The 23,392-nt window shown below is 40.6% G+C and overlaps 3 protein-coding genes across 4 annotated transcripts; 1 reads left to right on the top strand and 2 right to left on the bottom strand.

Moving 5' to 3' along the window:
- Positions 1-681: 681 nt before the first annotated feature.
- LOC117252332 (intracellular hyaluronan-binding protein 4.S-like) lies at positions 682-5,992 on the bottom strand. Of its 2 annotated transcripts, none has more exons than XM_033619135.2 (9): positions 5,844-5,992; positions 5,518-5,746; positions 4,706-4,868; positions 3,632-3,772; positions 3,466-3,537; positions 2,133-2,213; positions 1,585-1,759; positions 1,122-1,313; positions 682-936 (listed from the first exon to the last, which is right to left on the bottom strand). In XM_033619135.2, the coding sequence occupies exons 2-9, from the start codon at positions 5,738-5,740 to the stop codon at positions 871-873; spliced, it is 1,113 nt and encodes a 370-aa protein (XP_033475026.2). In that variant the 5' UTR covers positions 5,741-5,746; positions 5,844-5,992; the 3' UTR covers positions 682-870. The 2 variants fall into 2 exon arrangements, with proteins under 2 accessions (XP_033475026.2, XP_033475024.2); XM_033619133.2 differs by having other exon boundaries at positions 682-939; positions 5,844-5,991.
- A 4,295-nt stretch (positions 5,993-10,287) lies between these two features.
- znf367 (zinc finger protein 367) lies at positions 10,288-15,756 on the top strand. Its single transcript, XM_033620347.2, has 5 exons — positions 10,288-10,832; positions 11,621-11,771; positions 12,094-12,213; positions 12,537-12,675; positions 12,784-15,756. Exons 1-5 carry the CDS (start codon positions 10,551-10,553, stop codon positions 13,040-13,042), a joined length of 951 nt encoding a protein of 316 aa, XP_033476238.1. The 5' UTR covers positions 10,288-10,550; the 3' UTR covers positions 13,043-15,756.
- On the bottom strand, positions 15,654-22,863 carry slc35d2 (solute carrier family 35 member D2). Its single transcript, XM_033620346.2, has 12 exons — positions 22,581-22,863; positions 21,619-21,652; positions 21,409-21,495; positions 21,251-21,318; positions 19,877-19,948; positions 19,542-19,610; positions 19,340-19,442; positions 18,792-18,884; positions 18,624-18,691; positions 18,410-18,488; positions 16,509-16,591; positions 15,654-16,057 (listed from the first exon to the last, which is right to left on the bottom strand). Exons 1-12 carry the CDS (start codon positions 22,700-22,702, stop codon positions 15,928-15,930), a joined length of 1,008 nt encoding a protein of 335 aa, XP_033476237.1. The 5' UTR covers positions 22,703-22,863; the 3' UTR covers positions 15,654-15,927.
- Positions 22,864-23,392: the final 529 nt, after the last annotated feature.

The raw sequence follows: 23,392 nt of genomic DNA, 5'->3' as shown, positions 1-23,392 counted from the left end.
CATGTTTGACCCCGTGTCTCAGCCTTCGCTTGAATAGCCTTGCGGTATGTCACATCCACTGAGCTGCAAACCGATGACAGTGACAAGTGATTGACGGATGATAGCGCATTCACGTCACCGACAACCAGTCGAATACTAGTAATAGGAATATTGACTGTTTCAGTTAAGGAATCATAGATATTACCATTGGACATAACTAAAAACAACTGACAGAACTGAAAATGTAATTTCACTGTTGCAAATAGCCTATATATTAGAATTGGCCGTCTGTGCAGTTCATTTTGCACATTGCAAAGTAACAGATCTCTCTGGGTTGAACTCCACTCTGCAGAGTTCAGTGAGTGGCCTTTGTGTTATCTCCAAGGTAACTGATATAAAAGCAAGAGGGCCAAAGTTGAGTGCATTGTGTGAGAAAAGTAGTATGTCCGGATTGTTAGCATACTGCATGCAACAGTACGTACTTTTTTTAAGGGAAGCTGCAGTACCCACTTATAGCAAAAAGAAGAAGTATGGGATTTGCAACACATCCACTATCCTGTTTTTACCAGCTGAGTACAGTTGCATAATTGCCTACAAATGCAAAAGGCAACACAGATCCATAAACCCAAACCTCTCACATTTCATACTCGTTCAAAGTAGTCCCAGTGTTGCATTCTAAAAAAAGAAAATACAGCTCCAAGATCAATTTGCAAAAGCATTTATTCTTTAGGATTCAAATGCCGAACAGTGCCGTCTGTGCAATAGAACAAAATAAATCAAGTACAATAAAACCCCAAACCTTAAGAACAGCAGAAACATGAAATGTGTTTTTTTTTTTTTAGCAAGTGCAACCAATATTCCCCACAGGAGGTAAACGAGAAGTGAATTCAGTTATCTTCCTGCTGATAGTGCTGGAAAGTCCTCTGGGTCATCCGGGTTCGGAGCCAGATCGTCCTCCTGCTGGAAGAACACATAAATCAGTGATCTAATGTGCATCAATTTGAGGGTCCTTGACATAAAAAAGGTTGATAACCACTGATTTACAGCATACAGTTTAACATATGTTCCCATGTGCTTCCACTGGGGTAGCCTACATTTTGTGCTCTAAGATTGATCTCAGTGAGCAAGAGTTGAGAACATACCCTCTCCAGTATGGGTTTGGCTCTCTCTGGGCAACTAGCCAGGCCACCTCGTGCTCCCCTTCCCCGACCCCCGCGACTGGGGCGTCCAAGACTCCCGAAATTGATGTCCAGAAGGGAGGTGATGTCATTCACGGACCTACGAAGGAAGTTTCCTTCATCCTCCACGTCCTCCAGGGTCCCCTCCTTCACATTCTGAAGATTGGAGGCAAATGCTTAATCAAGTCATCTAAATGGTGTAGTTGTCTCGTCTTTAGATTTTTAGATAAACCTCAGCAGCCTTTACCTAGTTTACACTTTTCTGAGGGTCTGTATGTTACGGTGGAGCATCACTGCAGGATGTGGCTTACTACTAGGTCTACTTATTTCTTAAGCAGTCCACATAAGGTCTCATCAAAGCTCCACTTTGATCAGGGCTTTGTTGTCTTCTCCTGAACAGATTCCATAAGGTGCTTTTAATTCTCACCTCCGTGTACTTTGACTGGTGGATGACCTTGGCTTTGGAGGGAATCTTGTCCTCGGCTTTGCGGATATTAAACTCTGCCTTGGGGCGACTTGTCTCCTGCAGGGCCTTCCATTCATCCAGGGACATCTCCATGGCAACGTGGACCACCATCTCTCCTTCCTCTTCTTCCATTGCGCTGCCATGATTGGGGACAAACTACATCTGTCAGTCCACTTCATTTCTACATCGTAAAATGAAAATGTGAATCTAGTGTGACACTGTCAAATTAAAAAAAACATTCTTAAGTTGTTTCTCATGACTCAAAAATTACCAAATTGCCAATTATTACTTGAGTCTTTAAAGTAGAGAGGCTAGATTTTTTTTCTCCATTAATCTATTTATGAATGCAAAAACACAAGCATAATTTGTGAAAGCTCACTTTTCGGTTGATTTAATTGTTGCACAAGTTTAGACTAGTTAACTGTCACTCTTGTCTGATGATTCTGCCACTGAAGGATGTGATGACTCTGATGTTATTTTTAAGAAAGGTGGTTATGTGCGTCACTCACCGATTCAGATTCTCATCCTCCACAGGTATTTGGTGCTCCTCAGATTTGACTGCAGCATCAGAGGTCACCTCCATTAATTCACTTTACAAAAGAGACATGGGCAGAAACACGTCTCTACTGTGCTCAAGATTTAAAGTTGTTACTTAAGGGAAATTTCGGTTTATTTCAACCTGTCTCCTATCATCCTAAATTTGTTTCAAGTGACTAGTGACATAGAAATAATAGTTAGCATGTTAGCCGTTAGCCTAGATACAGCCGGGGCACATAGTAGCGTCAGACCTGTTAAAACATAATTGAACGGGCAACCTTCAAGTGCAAAGTTAGACCACTAAACAAGCTTTTTTTTCTACAAAGACCGCCTCATATCATTAGGATAAATGTCAGAACATATAGAAAACGACATGTAAACGTGTTGTCTTACCTTACCGGTGTGGTGCCATGTTTGTTTACCATTTAGCTCTGCTTTCCAAAGCGCGGCCGAAATATCGCGAGAACAAGCAGCAACAGCTGAAAGGCAGAACCGGACAGTAGCCTGAAAAGTTAATTCATTTATTTTATGAAAGATTTATAGAATAATGGCTGACTTTTTTGCCAGACTTTGACTTTATGGAGGAGGAATTTGATTTTGCAGAGTTTGATGGCCGCCCTTATTTATTTGAGCCAGAATACACTGACGAAGAGCTTCGTGAAATTGAAGAAAGGAGGTGGAGGAGGAGAGAGAGAGAGGACCAACAGGTAGAGGACGAGAGAGGAGGAATGGCTGCTGCAAGGCTGCGTAGCTCTGGAGACTGGTGGTGTACCTGTGAATGCTGTGCCCCAGTGCCCACAGAAGAGGAATGCCTCTGTTGCAAGGAATGGGAGCGATTGCAGCCTTATTTTCAAGGTCTGGATGTGACCGAGGATGAGACACCTCCACCTGGAGTAACGTTAGTATCCAGCTGGGCTTTAACTAGAGCTCGCGAGATATATTTCGGCCGCGCTTTGGAAAGCAGTAGCAAATAGTAAACAAACATGGCACCACACCGGTAAGGTAAGACAACACGTTTACATGTCGTTTTCTATATGTTCTCTGACATTTATCCTAACGATATGAGGCGGTCTTTGTGGAAAAAAAGCTTGTTTAGTGGACTAACTTTGCACTTGAAGTATGCCCGTTCACTTACGTTTTAACAGGTCTGACACTACTATGCGCCCCGGCTGTATCTAGGCTAATGGCTAACATGCTAACTATTATTTCTATGTCACTAGTCACTTGAAACAAATTTAGGACGATAGGAGACGGGTTGAAATAAACTGAAATTTCCCTTTAACATGTTAATGAAATTCCACTTACCTTGCACCGTCTTCAACACTGCCCCAGTTCCAGGGTCCTCTGCCTCCTCTCTTTTCCTCAGGAGAGATTCCTCTGCAATGAATATTAGAAAAGTTGTAAATACACCATTATGAGAGAAAAAACAAGACTTTCTAAACTGGACTGCTACATGAACAAAAAGGCTTACGTTCCATTGTGTCGATCATACTCTCTCTTGCCCCTGGGGTTGAAGTTGTCGGAGTTCCTTGGGTATCCACCACCTCTTACTCCTCTCCTACCTCTGGTCCCCCCTCTGCCCCATTGGTCAGAGTCTGTATTATAGGAAGGCCTGGGGACCAATCACATTAACACTTGTTATGTGGTCCTGTGACAGCTCCGACATTTCAAAGTATTACTCAAGACTTGGACAGTTGCGTCTCTTACTTTGAGAAAAACAGTGAGACCAAAAGAAGGTGACAATACTTCATTAGTGACAATTATGGGAGAATTGTGACTTCTAAAATGTCGGCTAACATTAGCATTCAAACATTACTGGTCATACCAGACCAAGGGAGACAGCGGCAGCAAAACCTTGTATTAATGTATTGACTAAAGCAAGGGTCTGTTACGCTCATGACCTTCTCGATTTATTTAAGTAATTAAGTGTCACTTCTTTAAAAAAATGTTGTCTTGTTAACTACAAGGAGGTTTTACATTCAGTTCGTTAGCTGGATTACAGGAAAACTACTGGTTCCATATTAATGAAACTTGCATAAGCCAAGGAAGAAGCAATTCAATTTTGGAGCAGGTCCGAATCACAGGTCGGATACCCAGATTATTTTGCGCATTTTTTTTAGACTGTGAGACAGGACAGCTGGCCAGAATAATAAGAATAAATCATGCCATAAATCCTCAAATCTAGCAGATGGTAGCAACGTTCAATACTGACAAACTATATCCAAGTGTAGACATGTGATGACTCCCTATCACAATCCATGTTCACGGGTACCAGTAATCTTCTGAGGTGGCAGTAGTTAGCATGTAGTTGTGCAATCTTCACACTGAAAAACAGTCCTCTTAGAGCACTTGGGTTTTTTCATGGGAGAACCAATACTATTGTAAAACTGGACAATTGTAATAATGTTTTTTTTTGTTTGTTTTTTCCAAACTAAGGTGTGGCTATGGAAACGTAAATACACACGTGATGCAACCAATTTTACTCCCATCCAGACGTGAACCCCCCAAGTCAAGTTTTAGCTTTATCTTGTATGAAAACACATACTTAGGGATGGAAAACTCTTGAGGGTACTCTTCTCGGTTGGCCCTGCGCTCCCCAAAGGCAGGCCTCTTTGTGCTCCTCTGGGCCTCCTCTCTGCCATCTCCACTCTCAGTGAATGGCCCAGGACGCGCCGGCTGCTGCTGCTGCTTCTGCTTCGGCTTCTGGACTAAGGGCAGAAAATAAGGTAATGTTAGTGAGATATTCAGTTGTGTTTTCCTTGTTTTTCTTCTTTGTTTGCAAATGAAAAACTTAAATTATTAAATGTTTGGTCAAGCAAATCATGCTAAAATCTATACAGCCCACATATTAGTCTATAGTATCACATAGTGTTGGTTTGAACCTTCCTGTCATCATTTAGCTCTTAATCAAGATTATAAAAACATTTTCCAATCCAATCTATTGTTCACAATATCCAAAAGCTCCATCTTACAAAAAGGAAAGAATGTATCTGATAATATCAAAGCATGCAAAAAGAGTAAAAAAAAAAAAAAAAAAGTCCAGTGAAAATTTGTGTTTCAATAAAAAGGATTAACTGTACTTAAAACTTTTGTCAGACATAAAATTTGCATTTAAATGGAGTTTTGAATGTGCTTTAGAATTAGGACAATGTTATTTGGCTTCAGATAAGGGGTGGAAATCCTGACAGCATGAACATGTGCTCAGCAGTCTCGCTGACTTTGCACCATCAGCAGCTGACAGCGCCTGAGCAAACTGGCCACTCTTGGCTGTGCCACCCAATCTAGAAATACCAGCTGCTACCAGAATCGTTTGGATTTGGGGTGTGTAACAATAACGCAGCCAGGCGGTGAGCTGACCTGGAGCCGGGTCTTGACTACCCGACGCAATGGGGACGCGTCTGTCCTTCTGGGATTCCTTCTGACCAGGTTTCTTCTGCTTGCCTTTCTTCTCGTCATCCTTCTTTTTCTTTTTCTCCTTCTCCAGTTCCACTTTGCTGAGTAAGTCAAACGGGTCAGCATCGTCATCCAGTAGATCCCCGAACCTGTTCGCCACAACGCACCCGTAGGCGTCCGGTAGCATTTTAGCCTGTGTGTGACGAGACAAAGCAGAATTCAAAAGCTGTTTTCCTCCTCAAGGTGAACGCATACTTTGCAAATAGCAAACAAAAAGCTCATGCAACGACCGTTTTCGTGCCCGGCTGCAACAGAACAGAGCTGCGGACGGTACTTTGCTGCCTCCGCTAACATCCAACAAATGCCCACAGCGGTTTGTGGACACTTTTAAATGTTTGCACGTGTGGAGGCGAGCGACGCCACGCCCCTGTGCTCATCAATAGGCTGTTCACTAATCAATATTCATCCATTGCACAGACTTGGCTCAAGTCCTCTGCCAGTGTGGGTGGATTATTCTCTGCTTAGTCAGGTCCTGGTGCTCGAATTGGCACAGGGACTGAAGTCAAAGGGGAAAGGTGTTTATACATGGACAAATAAATACATAACATTCAATGATAAAGATGAACAGTTCCATTTTGAAGTTACAGTTAAATTAATAACTCAAGCAAGTTTTGAGAAAAGGCTACATGAGCTTGAACTGAGGTTTGTTGTTGTTATTTCCTGTATAAACAACTCTAACAACTCTGTAACTGTCTAATTAACAAAGAACACTAACTATTAAAAATACCATGATCATAAAACATGAGAATACTTCTGCCAGCTAACATTAGTGACTGTTCTTTACTTACCAGAGGATGGAGGTGGGTGGGGAGTGACTTTTTTTTATTTTTTATTTTGACCTCTCTCCAAAACTACGAATATTTTTCCCTGACCCTCACTGAGTGACAAAATGCAAGACTCTCCGTCCATCATAAATTTGTTATTAGATTTTTAAAACATACTCTTAGATGTTTGAAAGTTAAAAGTGAAAAGTTGAGGATGAAATCTTGAAACAGAGAAGAGCATAGGTTTTTCACTCTTGTTCATGGTCAGATATTTTGTGCAAATTTACTTCTGGCCAAATTTTAAATTAGACATAAAATAAAGTTATTTAAAAAAATGTCACTATTTCAAGCTCAAATTTGGTTATGTTTTTTTTTCCTGACAGCAGCTTTTGTCATCCCATCCCCAGAGTGAGTCTGCGACACCAGGGGTCAACACGCCCAGGTCCCTGCCTCTGCCTGCCGCCTGACACGAAATGCACCCAAGCGAAGGAGTTCAAGTATCTGGGGGTCTTGTTCATGAGTGAGGGTAGAATGGAGCATGAGATGGATCAGTGGTTTGGCGCAGCGTCTGCAGTGATGCAGGCGCTATGTCGGACCTTCGTGGTGAAGAGGGAGCTGAGCCAGGAGGCAAAGCTTTCAATTTACTGGTCCAGCTACGTCCCGACCCTCACCTGTGGTCATGAGCTCTGGGAATGACCGAAAGAATGAGGTCACAGACATAGGCGGCTGAAATGAGTTTCCTCCGAAGGGGCTCAGCCTTAGAGACAGGGCTGGACATCTGAAGGGAGCTCGGAGTAGAGTCGCTGCTCCTTCGCGTCGAAAGGGGCCAGTTGAGGTACTTAAAGCCAGATGCTTCCTGGGCGCCTCCCAATTAGAGGTGTTCTAGGCACATCAAACTGGTAGGAGGCCTCGGGGCAGACCCAGAACACACTGGAGGGTTTATATATCTCATCTGGCCTGGGAACACCTCAGTATCCCCCAGGAGGAGCTGGAAAGTGTTGCTGGGGAGAGGGGCATCTGGAATACTTTGCTCAGCCTGCAGCCCCTGCAACCCGGCTTTGGATAAGCAGTTGAAAATGGATGGACGGATGGCGTTTGTCACACATGACGTGTCCAAGGACTGTCAGAAATTTGAAAATCCAACAATTCTGTTTTAACAGTTTCTGACAATAATAAATCGTGCATTTTTTTTTAGAGAGAGAAAGCATGCCTTCCAGTTTTCTTTCAAATCGCACTAAAATAAATATAAAAAACAGCAATTTCAATTGCTTCCCAATGCTTACAAAATATTTGAAATGCCTTCCCCTTTTTGCACCACCCCTTACCCTTCATAAGTAATGAACAGTCCCTTAGTTTTAATTCGAATGGTTTTAGCTAACATTAGTTAGCTGTGAGTAATTAAATCTAAGGGCTAGCTCAGGTTCAGGTTCATTGTGGTGATGCTCAGAGTTTTGGTTTGACGATTATTAATTATTTCTGTATTACAACAAAAGCTGATAACTCTAAGTGGGCTATCAGTTGTCTTAACACACAGTTAACGTTAGTTAAACTGGTACAATTTTATAGCTCAGTAGCTAACGCTTGGTAGCCAGCTCTGTGTGCTAGCTACTTCTGTTTCTAGACCTGTTTTAGATAAGTTACCCATATAAAAGCTACACAATTCGTAAATTGGAATAAGAAACTCAGTTAAGTTATATTTTTTACGGTAGTCCTTTCTTTGACAAACAATTCCGGTAGGTGACCGCAGCTGTTTCCGTCCTCGTTAGCTAGTTGTGCTAATTAGCCGTTAGCTGACGTTAACTGACCGAATCTCAGGTGTACCAGTTTAATATGCTCGGGTCAGACAAAGATTTAACGTTATCTGTCAAAAGCTTCAAACAAACATTATTAATTCCCTCGTATTTCCTTACTACATAAACATTATTATAGATATTTTTTGTCTGCATATTTATTAGCAACTGTAATAGTTGTAGTATAGTACCTATGAGATGAGGCCTAACAAGTTACAATTCAATTTTTCAATTCATACTTTATTAAAGACACATCTCACGGAGAGGTCCATAGCACCTTAAGAGTAAGACAAACAACATACACAATTTTAAAAAAAAAAGAGACAACAACAACAATACACAATAAAACGCAACAGTGATGTTACACTTACAGACTGTTGAGTAACTTCAAGTACAGCTTGATTAAATATTGAGCTCACCTGTGTTTGTGCAATGATTACTAAGCAGTCTTTACTTTTCCATGGCTTGGCACAATCTGAAGGATGTTCCATTAAAGTCCGCATATTTGCATGCCTTTTGTATATTGTACAGCTTGTACTAAATTGTGCAGATCTATGTACACTACAAAATTATTCATAACCTGTATTTATTTTGCTTCAGTCATATTTCCCTCCATGCATCATTTGATAAATGACCATCCAACTATATATAAAATAACCTCATAAATGTGCATTTAGGCCTATTGTTATCCTCAGATACATGTTTTCCAGCAATAAAATTATTCCAACATACCTCAAACCTGAGAAACTGTGTCACTGTCTCCAGCAGGATGAGTCAGGATATATTTTACTTAATGGACCCTAGCCCCATCTAGTGGTCAGAGTAGAAAACACATGTCAGGCGTACAGTTTAGACATACAATGGGGTTAGGGTATTCCATTCAAATTTATATCAGTGTCCAGCATTAATTCGTCAGGAAATACTACAAAGAGTTTAGTGTATGGGCTCAAAAAGATAAGCTCTTAAAAGTAGTTCTGATTTCACTTGTTAGGTTGAATATTATCTGAGGTTTTAGTGGTTTAAAGACACATATTGTACAGTGCAGTGGGATATAGTTGGATTATCTTTTGAAGGTAACAGTGTCAGAGTGAGGGACACAGACAGACCAGCTCACAGCAATGGGAGGGGCACATACAGCCAAACAGAAAGGCTTCTGTTGCACCACAGTGAGTGAAATTGCTCATAGGACATTATGACTGCACGTTGCTCCAGTTTTGTTTTTTTTTTTTGCTTTTTTTGTTATATATATGGGCAAGATTTGGCTCTGTTTTTTGCATTGCTCTGAATGTACACAGACACAGACAAACAGCTAGAACAAGGACAACAAGGATGGATGAATAAAGGTAAAAATATAGTACATAAGTAGGCTATGTGGGAAAAATAGCTGTAAAGAAATATTGTTTGAATGAAAGCACTGATGACCGACAACAAAAATAAAAAGTATATATGTGAACAAACAGTGCCATTTGGTGGCATCATAAATCATCAAGTCGTGATGTTTTGATTTTCAGCACAGCACATGTGCATAGATAGACAATATTTTCCTATTGTGCAAAAACACTATATTAACTGTTATGCGTGATGCTAAATTAGACCAATTTATCACAAACAATATTTCAAAGTAACCTTTACTTTCTATTTCTTATTCACCCGCACAGTAAATCCTTTGTTCAAGTGTTTCCGCCCTAAAATGATTACGTAACTTTGGCGCCTCTAGGGCACCGTTTCCTTTCCCTTTAAATTGCCCCAAAAATGTAATAACATAAACAGACTCCTCAGCGCGGGAAAGAGCCATCTGCTCCCCTGCAATGTAAAATTAACCGCCCTTCACTCCCATTGGCTGCGCCGTGGCCGAACACGCGCTCTGCACAATTTCATTGGCCAATCTTGAGGTCAGCGTGCAAGACCGCGCGTCAAGTGTTTAAATCTCATTGGATGAAAATGTCTCGACCAATCACTGCACACAGAACGCTCTCTCTTCTTCCCATTGGCTCTGATGGCTCTATGTGGCTGCTGGCATTGGTCGCATCTGGCACGTGGGTTCGGATCCCTGCAGCTGATTGGTCGGTGACATGCTCGGGCGCGATTTTGCAACGCGGGACAACGCTCCTGTGGGCGCACACAGGTCAGTTCAGACGACCCGCTGCGACAAGGAGGAAACTTCCCATCAGCTTCATATCCAACTGTATCTTTACCGGATACTTTGTAGCGCAGATCGGATCCGAGATTAGCCTAATTCCTCTTTGGAAATGAAGGACATATTCACTCCGGATTAAAACAGGCGTACTATTTATGACTTTTACTCATTCATTTTTCAAAATAACCACCTCCAGTTAAAACTTTTGCGTGCTTCTGCCGGAGTTTTGACACCCACACCAGCACGATGGCCGACAGCAAGCACCCGCACGTCATTTTCTGCAACGACTCGCCCAAGAGAGTGTTAGTGTCCGTTATCAAGACCACGCCGATCAAACCGAGGAAAGCAGCGGAGGCCCTGACGCCCACCAGTCCCGGTTTCAGCGACTTCATGGTGTACCCGTGGAAGTGGGGGGAGAACGCCCACAATGTGACTCTGAGCCCGGGCTCAGTGAGCGGGGCTTCGTCTCCCACCGGGACCCAGACGGCCAGGGAGGCAGACACGGATACTTCACCGGAGCAGATCAGGGTATGTTCATGTTAATGTAACCGTAAAGTTAGGAAGAGACGTGCAGCATGACAGATAATATCACACAGACTTAAAACGTACCACTCCCATATAGTTTAAAGCTGTTGACAACACCGTAATACAGTTATTATAACGTATTAAAACACTTTAAATATGTTAAAGCAGGCCTACATGTCATAACAGCAGCTTTTGGGAGGAAAAGAGCGCGTGCATGAGGATACTGACATATTTAAAGACACAAACCATCCCAAACTGAGTCGTTATAAAGATATTAATACGGTAAAGATGTAAATAACATTTAATCCCTACTTAAAAGCTGTTAAATAGTGTTAATAGTCAGCTTTAATATGGCCGAGGTTTGGAGTCATTTAAAAAATCGCCCGCGCATTAGGGTGTGACACGGTGCAGTTTAAACCCCAGCTACTTCCTGGTTCTGGAGCAGCTGCTCATACATGACGTCTAGTCGCGCGCCAAAAATGTAACCGGATGTGAATGAATTATAATGGACAAACGTGCAACTATGTAACACGTGAGCTCAGATAGGAAGCGCTGGGAATTCTACAGTGTATTGAATAGTTAGCATATTTATTATAATGACAAATACAAATGCATATATGTAATCAAAGTATTATGAAAATATGATCTCTGACCTTTGTTCATATGTTGTAAATGTATCAGATCATAGAAACAAAAGGATTTCATACTCAGTCTGCCAAATTATACTCTGCATCTGAATATGGAAAAATTACTTTCACAATTTAACATTTCTGTGCATTCTGTGCTGTCAGGATGGCATCCGCCGAGGGCGTCCCCGGGCTGACACCGTCCGGGAGCTCATAAGCGAGGGGGAGACTTCATCCAGCCGCATTCGCTGCAACATCTGCAACCGGGTGTTTCCAAGAGAGAAGTCTCTTCAGGCTCATAAGAGGACACACACAGGTGAGAGGAGCAGTGCATAGAAGACAAAATATATTGTTTTGGCTTAATGTCAAAAAGACAGGTGCCTCAAGAAAAGCTGGAAGTACTGGGATTTCATGATGCCCTTTCCCACACTGTTAGAAGCAGGGAAGGTCATGTAAACACCTGTCAAACCAGTAACATTAACATGCTGGAACATGAACGGGCACGGCAATGCTTGATGTGTGAAAGCATGAAACAGTTGACCTTCAAGTATCAACTGTGAATATTCAGACTTTTGTTTTCACATCTGAATGTAGTATGTGTGTCTAACTGTGACATCATCATCCTTATTGTCCCGCAGGAGAGAGGCCCTACCTGTGTGACTACCCAAACTGTGGGAAGGCGTTTGTCCAGAGTGGTCAGCTGAAGACGCACCAGCGGCTGCACACTGGGGAAAAACCCTTTGTCTGCTCAGAGAAAGGTGGGTGCCAAATGGTGTACTAAAATGATGTTGTTTTGCCAAGCAACGAAAGTCAAAGTCAGCTGTGTGGCCTTTCACTTTTAGATACTTTAGGTACTTTCCAGAGGCAGTCACTGTGACTGACTGGACCCTTTAACTGGCTGAGTTATATTTGTAGCATTCGGAAAGTACCTAACAAACACAGAAATTTCAGTATAACTGTCTGATTTAAATAAACAAGCTAGCTGAGCATCAAACACAAGGTCAATGCATTACTCATCTTGGCAAAGATACATGGCCTTTAATGTTTCACTGTGTTTATTCATACGTGTCGCTCTCTGCAGGATGTGGCAATCGGTTCACACATGCCAACCGTCACTGTCCCATGCATCCTTTCTCCCGTCTGAAGAGAGAGGAACCAAAGGAGGGTCAGGGGAAGGCTCAGTCTGTGGATAACAAGGCTGTGGCAGAGTGGCTGGCAAAGTAAGTGAATACAGTGGAGTGTTATAAAGCATACTAGGACTTGTATGGTGCATTTAAATTACATCATCTGCTTGCAATGTATGTTAATAGTCAACTCTGTCCTCTCAGATACTGGCGAACCCGTGAGCAGCGCGCCCCCACAACCACCAAGGTGAAGCCACAGGGCAAGGCAAGAGCAGAGGACCAGGAGCAGCAGGATCCCATGGAGTTCCTCCAGTCAGATGAAGAGAACGGGGAAGAGGAAGAGATGGCAGAGGAGGAGAAGAGCAGCCAGGGAGGAGCTGCCAAGCGCCGCCTCCAGGAGCAGCGAGAGCGTCTCCACGGAGCTCTGGCTCTCATTGAGCTGGCCAACAACCTGTCTGCCTGAACACCCACCCAACTTCCCGATCCTGGACTCCCACTCCCCGCACCTCATATCTCCTTCCCCAAACCGCCTTCCTGCAGTATGTGCTGTAGCTAGAAAATGTTCATAAATGCAGATCGACGACTAGTTTAGTTAATTCTATCAAGTTGTGAAAGGAGACATTGAGAACGAGCTGAATTGGCCTGAGATCAGTGTTATGCACAGCATCATCTATTCCCCCCCCTCCCCCTCACAGCACCAGGAAGGCACAAGCTAAAGCACCTTATTCTGCTTCCATTTTATCCTTTTAGGCTGCTATAATTGTAGATTTAACTATATGAAGAATGTCTTTCTTTCTCCTGTCTTCTAAAGGCAAAGAAAGAGTACCTATTATTTTTAATTTTTGTTTGCACTTTGATGGTAACGAGTTTTTTTGAGTGTATTTGTGAGTGTAACAGAGTGTGTATGACTGATGTATATATGGATTAAGCTCAGATGGACAGAGTGATACAGGGTGTGCTCAAACAGGATATGTTAAAGTTGCATTCCAACTGTCGGATGGCCTCTCATCATGCTCCCAGGTTTCATCTCCAGCGTCGTAAGCACAACGTCGCCGCCACTGTCGACAGCAGTGGTGGCAGAAATGGACTGAGTAACGTTCAGATAGTTTAAGCCTCACCCGCGCAGTACGCTCCAACAAGCGTGCGTGGGTGGACAAAAGGAGACAGTACAAGTCCGGGTCTGATCAGTTCAGTGCGCAACATGGTCATTTTTTATATAAGCAAGTAAGAGGTGATCATTGCAAGCCTAATCCAGAGGTCTGGTTAGGCACAAGCTTTTCAAAACTCCAAACTTTGACAGCTTCACCACTTTATCATTACATACATGACATTACCACACAGGAAAAGTTCATCTTGACTTAACTGTACTGTCTGACAGATTTAGTTAAAGGTTCAGTCTGTAGGATTTTGGGGGATATTGGCAGAAGTGGAATATACTAAAATAAGCAAGTTTGCTTTAGTGTATAATCACCTGAAAATAATCATTGTGTTTTTGTTACCTTAGAATGAGCCGTTTATATCCACATAGGGATGGGATCCACGTCTGCAGAGATTGCAATGTTGCACCGCCATGTTTCTACAGTAGCCCTGAATGGACTAACCAAATGTTGGCTCTATATAGGACTCTATATAGTTAGCAGTCCCTCTGCGACAAGCCAGACAGTGTCAAAAACACTGATTTGCGATGCGAAAACTGCTTTACTTAGTGTTTATACCGGTTTAAATCACCAGGTCTGTTTGTTTTAGAGAGTGAAAAACCTCTGCAGATCATTTGGCTCACGGTAAAAATCTTATGTACATCTGGATTTTAAGTTCTCAGAGAAAAACGGTGGCTAGCACCCGGTCTCCAACATGCCAAAAAGCATCAGCGAAACACTAATTTGTAATGTGAAACTGATTTTTTTTTTTTTTATTTATTTATTTTTTTTTTTTTTTTACCGGTTTTAATCACCTGGTCTGTTTTGGAGACAGATAGCTGTGGATAATTTAGCTCAGAGTAAAAACCTGAGGGAATTCAAACCACAAGTTTTAGCTGGTTGCAGTTTGCAATCCTCACCACTAGATGCTACTAAATCCCCCTTAATCCTGCACTGTTCCTTTCAGCAATATACAATATCCAAAGGTCCAGAGTGCCTTTACAAACATGCCATATTCCAATTATAACAGCTGTTTTCCTCCAATACAAGAATCATGTAAAACCTGCAGACCTTAAGCTGTTTACCAACCAGACGGGAGATATTTTACAATGGATGATGTCAGTCGCCTTTTATATTAAAAGGCGGCAGATTGGTTACGATGTGGGCATAGCATCGTAGTAGTGTGTGGTGCGTGTATGTCATCTCATTTCAAAGGTTAAATTATGAAATATTTATTTTTTCTGGCTAACATTTTGTCCAACTTTGATAGCCCTGAGATCATTTGTAAGTGAAGGGAAATATTTTGGCACCAGCAAAGAAAACATTTAGATTATGTCGCATACATTTAGACACCACATTGATTTTTATTTAGCACTTACACCCCTTGAGTCTTGGATTAAGCTTGCAATGCACTGAGGATTAGGTTTGTCGTACGTGTCCAAAGAAAGTGGCACCTGTTTCTGATAAACTGATTTTTGTAGTGCTGTTTTTTGTTTCTTCTTTTTTCTTTAAAGCAACACTACATCCTTCAACACTGTATGAAGCCTCTCATAACTGCCCTGTCTGCTCGGTTGTTTTGGGGAAACCTGCACCAGCGACCTGTCACTCTAGCTGTGATGTTTGAATCTGTTCAATTTACAAATTACCCTTATGGAGTTATGGTGAAACTGGAAGGCAAGTGAATTGTTGATAATCAAGACACCAAATGATTTATTTTTTACCCAATTATAGTATATTTTGAATCATTTCTAACCCTTAGTCTATTTTGTGGTTTGAGAAGATTATGGCATTTAATATATACACATTGAGTTTGTTTTAGAATATTGAGTGTGCACAATTTTACAGAGAGCTCTGAAGTTGAAATTTTAGTCTCAGTTTCCCCCTCAGCTAACATCCTCCAACAGTTTTCACATTGTGACATGTATAGACTGACCCTGCTTGCTTGGTAGACATTTTATTACACATTTTTAAAGATTTCTCTGACAGGCTGTCCACACTGTTGTGTAATTGTTGGTTTTCAATAAACATTCACTGAACCTGACCCAGAATTTATGTGATCTTCTTGTCAGTTCATTCATATACCAGCAGTAATGTCTCCAGGACAATCGACTGAGTTTAAATAAACATCAAAATAAAAGTTCAGAAGCAAAATTGAGCTCCAATATGAAGCAGAACAATGCCACCTAGTGGTGGATGTTAAAATATTGTCCATTTAGTTTGCAGAGTACTTCCCTGTTGAATCCTCTGGGATGTGAATCTTCAGCTCTTGTGCACTTTCTGCGTTAGTCCCAGATGATTTTTGGTTAAAGGTGAGATATGAGTACACCAGTCCACCTGACATACTGCAAAGACAAAGTTGAATGAACGTTAGAACATGCTAAATGATTGTTGCTACTGCTGAGCTGTTTCTCAGAGTGACTGAACAATGTGTGCCAAGACAATAAGCTTCAGTTCAAAGATGCCTGTTAAAACAAACAACAAGCACATTAAGTCACTGATAACACATTAACTAATCTTATCTATCTGTCCATTTGTGAGCTTGTAAATCCTTGTTAAGATCTGGATTGGAACTTGGCTTGGAAATTAAATTTAATCTCACAATGCTGCTGAAATGTAAACATATGGTGAAATGCTGGGGCCTCTTGTTTGACTGTTTGATCACATTGAACTCTGACAATTTGCAGTTGTAGTCAAGCACAGTTCATGATGACATTTAACAAAATATGTTGGTCACAAACTGTTAAAACAACAGAATAAAATTAAACTGAAATGGGAAAAAAAATAACTTCTTACCAAATGCTGAGGCCGAGGAAGTTGGTCCAAGAGAACAGGTAGTCTCCACCTACAAAGATGCCGATATAGGCTACGGCAACATTCTTTAGAAAAATGTAATATTTACACAAGTTAGTGATGATCCTGTTAGCAGAACAAGGATGATGTTTTAAGTTCTTTGTTGTTATGTCTGTTACTTAGCAGAGCATCTCAAAAACTTAAGTTTAAGTTAAAAGTTAAAAGGACAGTTCACCCCAAAATCAAAAATACATATTTTTCTTTTTACCTGTAATGTTATTTATCAATCTAGATTGTTTTGGTGTGAGTTGCCGAGTGTTGGAGATATTGGCTATAGAGATGTCTGCCTTCTCTAAAGTATAATGGAACTCCCATAAAACTTCAAGTAAAAGCCTAGGGTCTTACTAGCTCAGTGTGGCTATTCATCCATCCATCCATCCATTTTCTAACCGGGAACCCTCTTGCTGTGAGGCGACAGTGCTAACCACCACACCACCGTGCCACCCTGTGGCTATTCATTTTGACAAATAAAACTCTTGTTGCCAAGCAGCTCGTTTTTTTTTTTTTTTAAGCTCTTCAGATGTATAAAAGCAGGTTGTTGGCTACCTCAAATAATGTGTCCATTCCTTCATTAGCCTGTAAGTTATTCATGTTCCTTTAGTCTGTAAGGGTCCTCAGATGAAGAGAATCGAAAGGGTTTTTCATAAAAATTAATCCAAGTTGTGAGTATTGTTTTAACAGAATAAAGTGGTGTTGTGTCAGTATGTCGGGTGCTGTAATCCTTGAGCGCCTTAACTCTCTCTGTGATGCATTGTATGTCGGAGCTAGATCAAATGAATGATTCATTCCTGATATTATCTGAAGCCTGACTATTATACAAATAATATTCATACTGGTATAAATAAACAAATAGATCATATGTCCTGATCTTTGCTGAGCAACAGTTTTGTGTGAAAGGAATTAAAGGCCTGTCCCATATATAGGCCTGTTAATTTCAGCGACTACAGCAAATAATAGCCCGGGCAACTAACTTAAGTTTTACGGTATATGGCACTCAGTTTGTGGTGCTCAAAGCACCATAAAATACATTTGAAAAACTCAACAGCAACGTCTCTTTCCAACTGCACCCTCTAACCATAAGATGACACAGAGGGGAGCGTTGCACCTACTGCTAGCTCACCTAGCACCACTGAGCTAGCTTCGTTACAGCTCAGCTGAGGAGGACATCATTAATGTTTACATCTTGTGCCGTCACAAGCACCAGCCTCCCATCTATGTGTTACATGCATCCTTCTCCATGGTGATATGGTTAGTGGGTGTATCTTGGTAGACAGAAAATAGTTCCTACATCGAACCGCTCACAACAAGGTCTGTGGATTATCTTGAGTAACCGGGTCATGATTTCTGGAAAGAGACATTGCTGTTGAGTTTTATAAATGCATTTTTGAGCACCACAAGCTGAGTGTCATCTAGTTCCATTACATTCAAGAGAATGCAGACATCTCTACTGTCGATATCTCAGACACTCTGCAACTCACACCAAAACAATCTAGAGTGATAAATAGCACTACAAGTATGAAGAAAAATATGTATTTTGATTTTGGGGTGAACTGTCCCTTTAAGCCATCACCATGGGGTGAAGAACAAGTATCTAGTTTTTGGTGCAGATTTAGATCCATGTGTAGATGCAATTAATTTAAAAACAATCCTAGCATTGCATGAGAGGCCATTTTAAACATAAACAGTTTTTACTGTTAATAACTATGTGTAGTCTGAACCCAGATCCACACAGAAGCTCAATTATTAACATAATGGATTTGCAGGGTTGAGCAATCTTGGCTGAGGTATGTGCACTGCCTTTGCTTTCTGGTCTAAAAATAGCGTTTTTATCAGTGTGTTCTTACCTTTATTGCCCCCACTACTGTTGTAGTAAGTGCAGAGTTATAATAGCTGCACAGGACGATGGAATACATGAGCACAAACCTGAAAAACACAGAACTGAGTGTCACAATACAGGGTAGTGGGGCAGTTATATAAGACCTATGGAAGTATGATTTCTTGTTTGTTTTTGGAGTTGCCACAAAGATATGACTAATTGAGCATAGTGTGGTGACATACCCCATGAAGCAGGACATGAGGAAGCAAAAAATAAAAGTGGCTGTAACCCAGTCTTTAAACGTGACTGCCTGTGGATCAGAAACATGCTGGTGGTCAGGCAGGAAAACACATATGGCTCTGGGCACAAACACTTCAAAAAATACACTGGACTATATTTAATGTATGTACCTCGTGTAAATCTCCAGTCAATGCACTTGCCAAGAGAGTGGGGATGACAATGATTAGTGCATTGTAAAATAAGACACCATACTTCCCGAGGCCCTTAATGAAAAAGAGCAAAATATTCCATTTAATGTCACCAAAATCAAACAGATCATTTGTGACGCTTGTGCAACAAACAGCAGACCTAAAAACAGTTACTGTGACAACATATTAGGTTTACAAAGTGCTGATAATTCTTCGTTGGTGTGATCCTGGTGTGTCCCACATCCTGTTTACTTAAAGGGTGGACAAACACAACTAAAACCATCACCTTTACTCACACTTTGTAATGCTGAAGATAAAAATCTATCATCTCATTTTCTATGCAATACCATGTTTAGTTAAGGTTTACAGGTTTAATCCCCTTCCTTCTTCTGGCAGGACAGCTGTGCAGTAACACGATCTTCTATTACCCTGCAATTTGTCACACCTTCACAGACATTTAACTGATGTGAAACTACCAGTAGAATACACAAGGTCGTGTCCATTTGTACAGAGTGTGCAGGGAATGTTACCTCAGTGCCAAGTTTCTTCTTGGTGTACACGCTGCTGGCAGCCGTGAAAGCATCGTTGAGCAGGATGAAAGTATAGCTCTCCACATCGAAGGCCAGGTCAGAGCTGGAAGAGAGGAACAGACGGAGACAAAGCTCTGGTGTTCAGTTCTTAAGGACATTATAAACAATTCCTATTGAATTAATTCACTTTAGAAAGTCATACCTTGCAGCAACCATGGCACCCAGGACTATGGCTATGACACTATACACAAGGCGTCTTGGGAATGTTTTTCTGACAACAGGAAAGCATTCAGTTCAAAAACAAAATTTGTATAGAAAAAGCATGTGTCAAAGTGCAGATAAGAATAAAAGTTGATGTTCTTTCCCTTGAATAAATCACATCCCACTCTTTAATATCTTACATTTTCCTTCTCCCCCTGCACTGAAAGCTCCTGTCTTGTTAAACTGTGTTGATAAACTGATTATAAATCTCTCCATGTAAGAGTGCTGCATGATACAGTACTTTAACACCAGCTCTGTCATAGAGATATGTCTTACCTTAGTATATATACTTCCAAGATCATTGTCATCAATATGGTGAATTTCCGTAATACTGTAAACATGGGTAAACTGTAAAAGACACCACATGACCACATGAATGAGCGCTGTTAAACTTAAAAGGAATACTTCACCCTCCAAATGATCATTTGTGTGTCACTTACTCACTCTTTAAAGGTCCAGTGTGTAGGATTTAGTGGCATCTAGTGGTGAGGCTGCAGGACTGAAACATCTCCCATGTGCCAAGCGTGTAGGAGAACTACAGTGGCCAATGCGAAAACGTGAAAACGTCAATGGCCCTCTCTGGAGCCAGTGTTTGATTATTCCATTCTGGGATACTAAAAAACAATATGGCGGACTCCATGGGGGGATGACTTGCTCTGTATGTAGATATAACAGCTCATTCTAAGGTAACGAAAACGATTCTTTTTTTGAGGTGATAATAAACTAATTAAAACCCTGTTATGAAAATGATATACCTTTTCTGCCAATGCATGTCCGTAAATCCTACACACTGGACCTTTAAGTCAGGAAGAAAACTTTGTTTTTCTCACATGCCTCCGACAAACACAGAATCCAAAAATGGAGAAAATTCTTGATAAATTGACATGCAGTGCCTGCTACTGTGTTCTAAAAGTTGAACTCAGTTTATCTCAGGGTGCAGCCATTGCGACACGTCTACATTGAAAGCAATGAATTTGAGGCCTCACAAAACGCGGCATGTGTGCGGCCCATAACCCAAGTCTCATTTATCCAGTCGCATGCTAAGTACTTCCCAAACAGACAAACCCTTTCAACTGGGAACTGAACAGAAAGTGAAACTTATCTAATACGAGGTTTGAGAACCAGAGGGGCAAAAGTGGGTGAAAATCAGTTATGTATATCACATGACTGCCAAAACGGTACTTGTGAACTCTAAACCAATCCAGAGTTATTCGTCAAAAACAAAACGATTTAACACAAAAGTCACTGAACTATTTTGGGGCCATAAAGGGCGCAAGTGCACTTAAAAAAATCTGTTTTTGAATGAGCGTCAAAATATTGTTCACTAATTATAATGTCATCCAAATGTTTATAAAGCTATAATATTAAAGATTAAAATCAATAAACAAAGTCAGGGCAAAGTATTTTCAGTTATTTTTTTGTGTTTTGGCTGTCCAGTAAAAATGGTCAAATGTCGCTTACTGTACATCTCTCTGGTTCTCAGCCCTCACTATGCTCTCTCAAAGCCAGACTCCAACTGACAAAAGTTTTCTTCACAAATTCAACACATCATAGGATGAGAAATCGATATACAAAGGGTAATTTGGGGGGTGAAGTATTCTTTTAAGGATTAAAATCTACTTAATGAGATGACAGCCAAACTGGGTGAACCTGAGTTTTTTGGTGCTCGCCAGTCCTGTTATATGGTTCCCAACATACAGCAAAGGAAGAGGGAAAATCTGGCAAATAGAGTAAGAGGAAAGGAGTGTGACACTTTAATTAAGATTAATGATGAGGAATATTTATTTTTAAAAAAGAGAAATGCTTACTTTAAAAAGAATACTTCTGTCAAAGTCTTGAAACTTGACAGTTTTGCTCATTTTGGCAGCATAAAGGATGACAAGAGTGGTGATCATCTGAGAGGACAAAAGTGACAGTGAGATGTGCATGTGTATGACTGACACACACACACACACACACACACACACACACACACACACACACACAACCTCAGAAACGTCAACACCTGGATAACTCACCTGGCCTATTCCCAGACACATGTAGGAAGGAAACCTACAAAACCATCACATAAACTGTTAAAGACATAGAGTTTGATTCCATAAAGACTAATTTAATGTTACAATAAGCATCCTCTGTGTGAGCTTTCTCCAACGACACTGTATGAAACAATGTGGTGGAAGGTGAGTACATTTATTTTAGTATCGTACTTGAGTACAATTTTAAAGTACTTAACCTGAGCATTACTACTCCAGTACACAAATATTGTGCTACTTCCACCACATTTATCTGATACATTTAGTTACTAGTTACTTTGCATATTCACATTCAAAATAAAGGGTGGCACGGTGGTACAGTGGTTAGCATTGACGCCTCACAGCAAGTGGGTTCATGGTTCAGAGCTTGCATGCTCTCTGGTTTACTCTGGGTACCCCAGCTTTCCCACAGTCCAAAGATTTGAAGACTTAATTGGTGACTCTAAATGGGCCTGTAGGTGTGAATTTGTGTGAATAGTTGTCTGTCTCTATGTGTGAACCCATGCTGACTCGGGGAGAACGTGCAAACTCTGTACAGGCGCCCCCACCCCGGGGTTCAAACCAGGTACCCTCTTACTGTGCGGCAACAATGCTAACCACTGCATCACTGTGCCACCCTAAATCACACTTACTGATCAAAATGTAGGTGCTCACAAAGGGATTTTTATTTTATGTTTCAGCTTTATTGCCCAGATTAAAACATTTGCTAGAAGAGTAAAATGTAATCAGTTACACAACTTTAATAAAGTAATAGTTTGTACATAGTTTGTGTATATACATAGTTTACTTTTGGTACTTTTAAATATGTTTTAATGCCAATACTGTTGTATTTCACTTTAGTATAAAGTTTACTACTGAGTTTTCCATGTAACATAGCACTTCACGTTGATAATGCTACTTTTCCTTCCACCTGTGATGAATGACAGAGCAGACAAAGCGTCACATACCTGTAGCTGGTCAGTACGGTTTTATTCACCACCGTTATAAGAAACGAGCTGCTGGCGTAAAACACGGCGGAGGAGAACTTGAGCAGCCCGGAGTGTTCAGTAGTTCCCTGACAGGCAGACATCTTCACAGACACTTCACAGACACCTGTTGGAGCTCCTACCGAGTTTCACTGAGGCGGAGTGATTCCTGGTTTGATGGGAGGTACTGCCCACGTGAACCTTTGCCTGGCGGCAGATAACATAGCGGGCGTCAGTGGTCATTCGTGAAACAGGACGTCAACGACCGGAAGTGACAAAATAAAATGAAATAAAACAAAAAATAAAACTAACCTAAACCAAATGAAAACATACTAAACTAAACTAAACTAAACTAAAATAAAATAAAATAAAATAAAGTAAAATAAAATAGACATGAAATTATAAAACAAACTAAACTAAAATAAAATACAATGGAATAAAAAATAGAAAACTAAACCAAACTAATCCAAAATAAAACAAACTAAACTAAACCAAACTAAAATAAACTAGAATAAAATAAAACATACTAAAATAAAATAAAATAAAATAAAATAGAAAACAAAACAAAACTAAACCAAAATAAAACAAACTAAAATTAAATAAAATAGAAAACTAAACCAAAATAAAAAAAATAAAACAAACTAAACTAAAAAAAAAGATCAAATTAAACATAGAACAAATAAAACTCAACTAAACTAAAATAAATGAAATAAAATAAAAAATAAAACAAACTAAACTAAACTAAAATAAAATAAAAAATTTAAAAAAAACTAAAATAAACTGAAATAAAATAA

Source organism: Epinephelus lanceolatus, chromosome 9, assembly GCF_041903045.1.
Source record: "Epinephelus lanceolatus isolate andai-2023 chromosome 9, ASM4190304v1, whole genome shotgun sequence".
Lineage (NCBI taxonomy): Eukaryota > Metazoa > Chordata > Actinopteri > Perciformes > Serranidae > Epinephelus > Epinephelus lanceolatus.
Note: the sequence above shows the minus strand (reverse complement) of the source record. Positions and strands in the feature narration are given on the sequence as shown.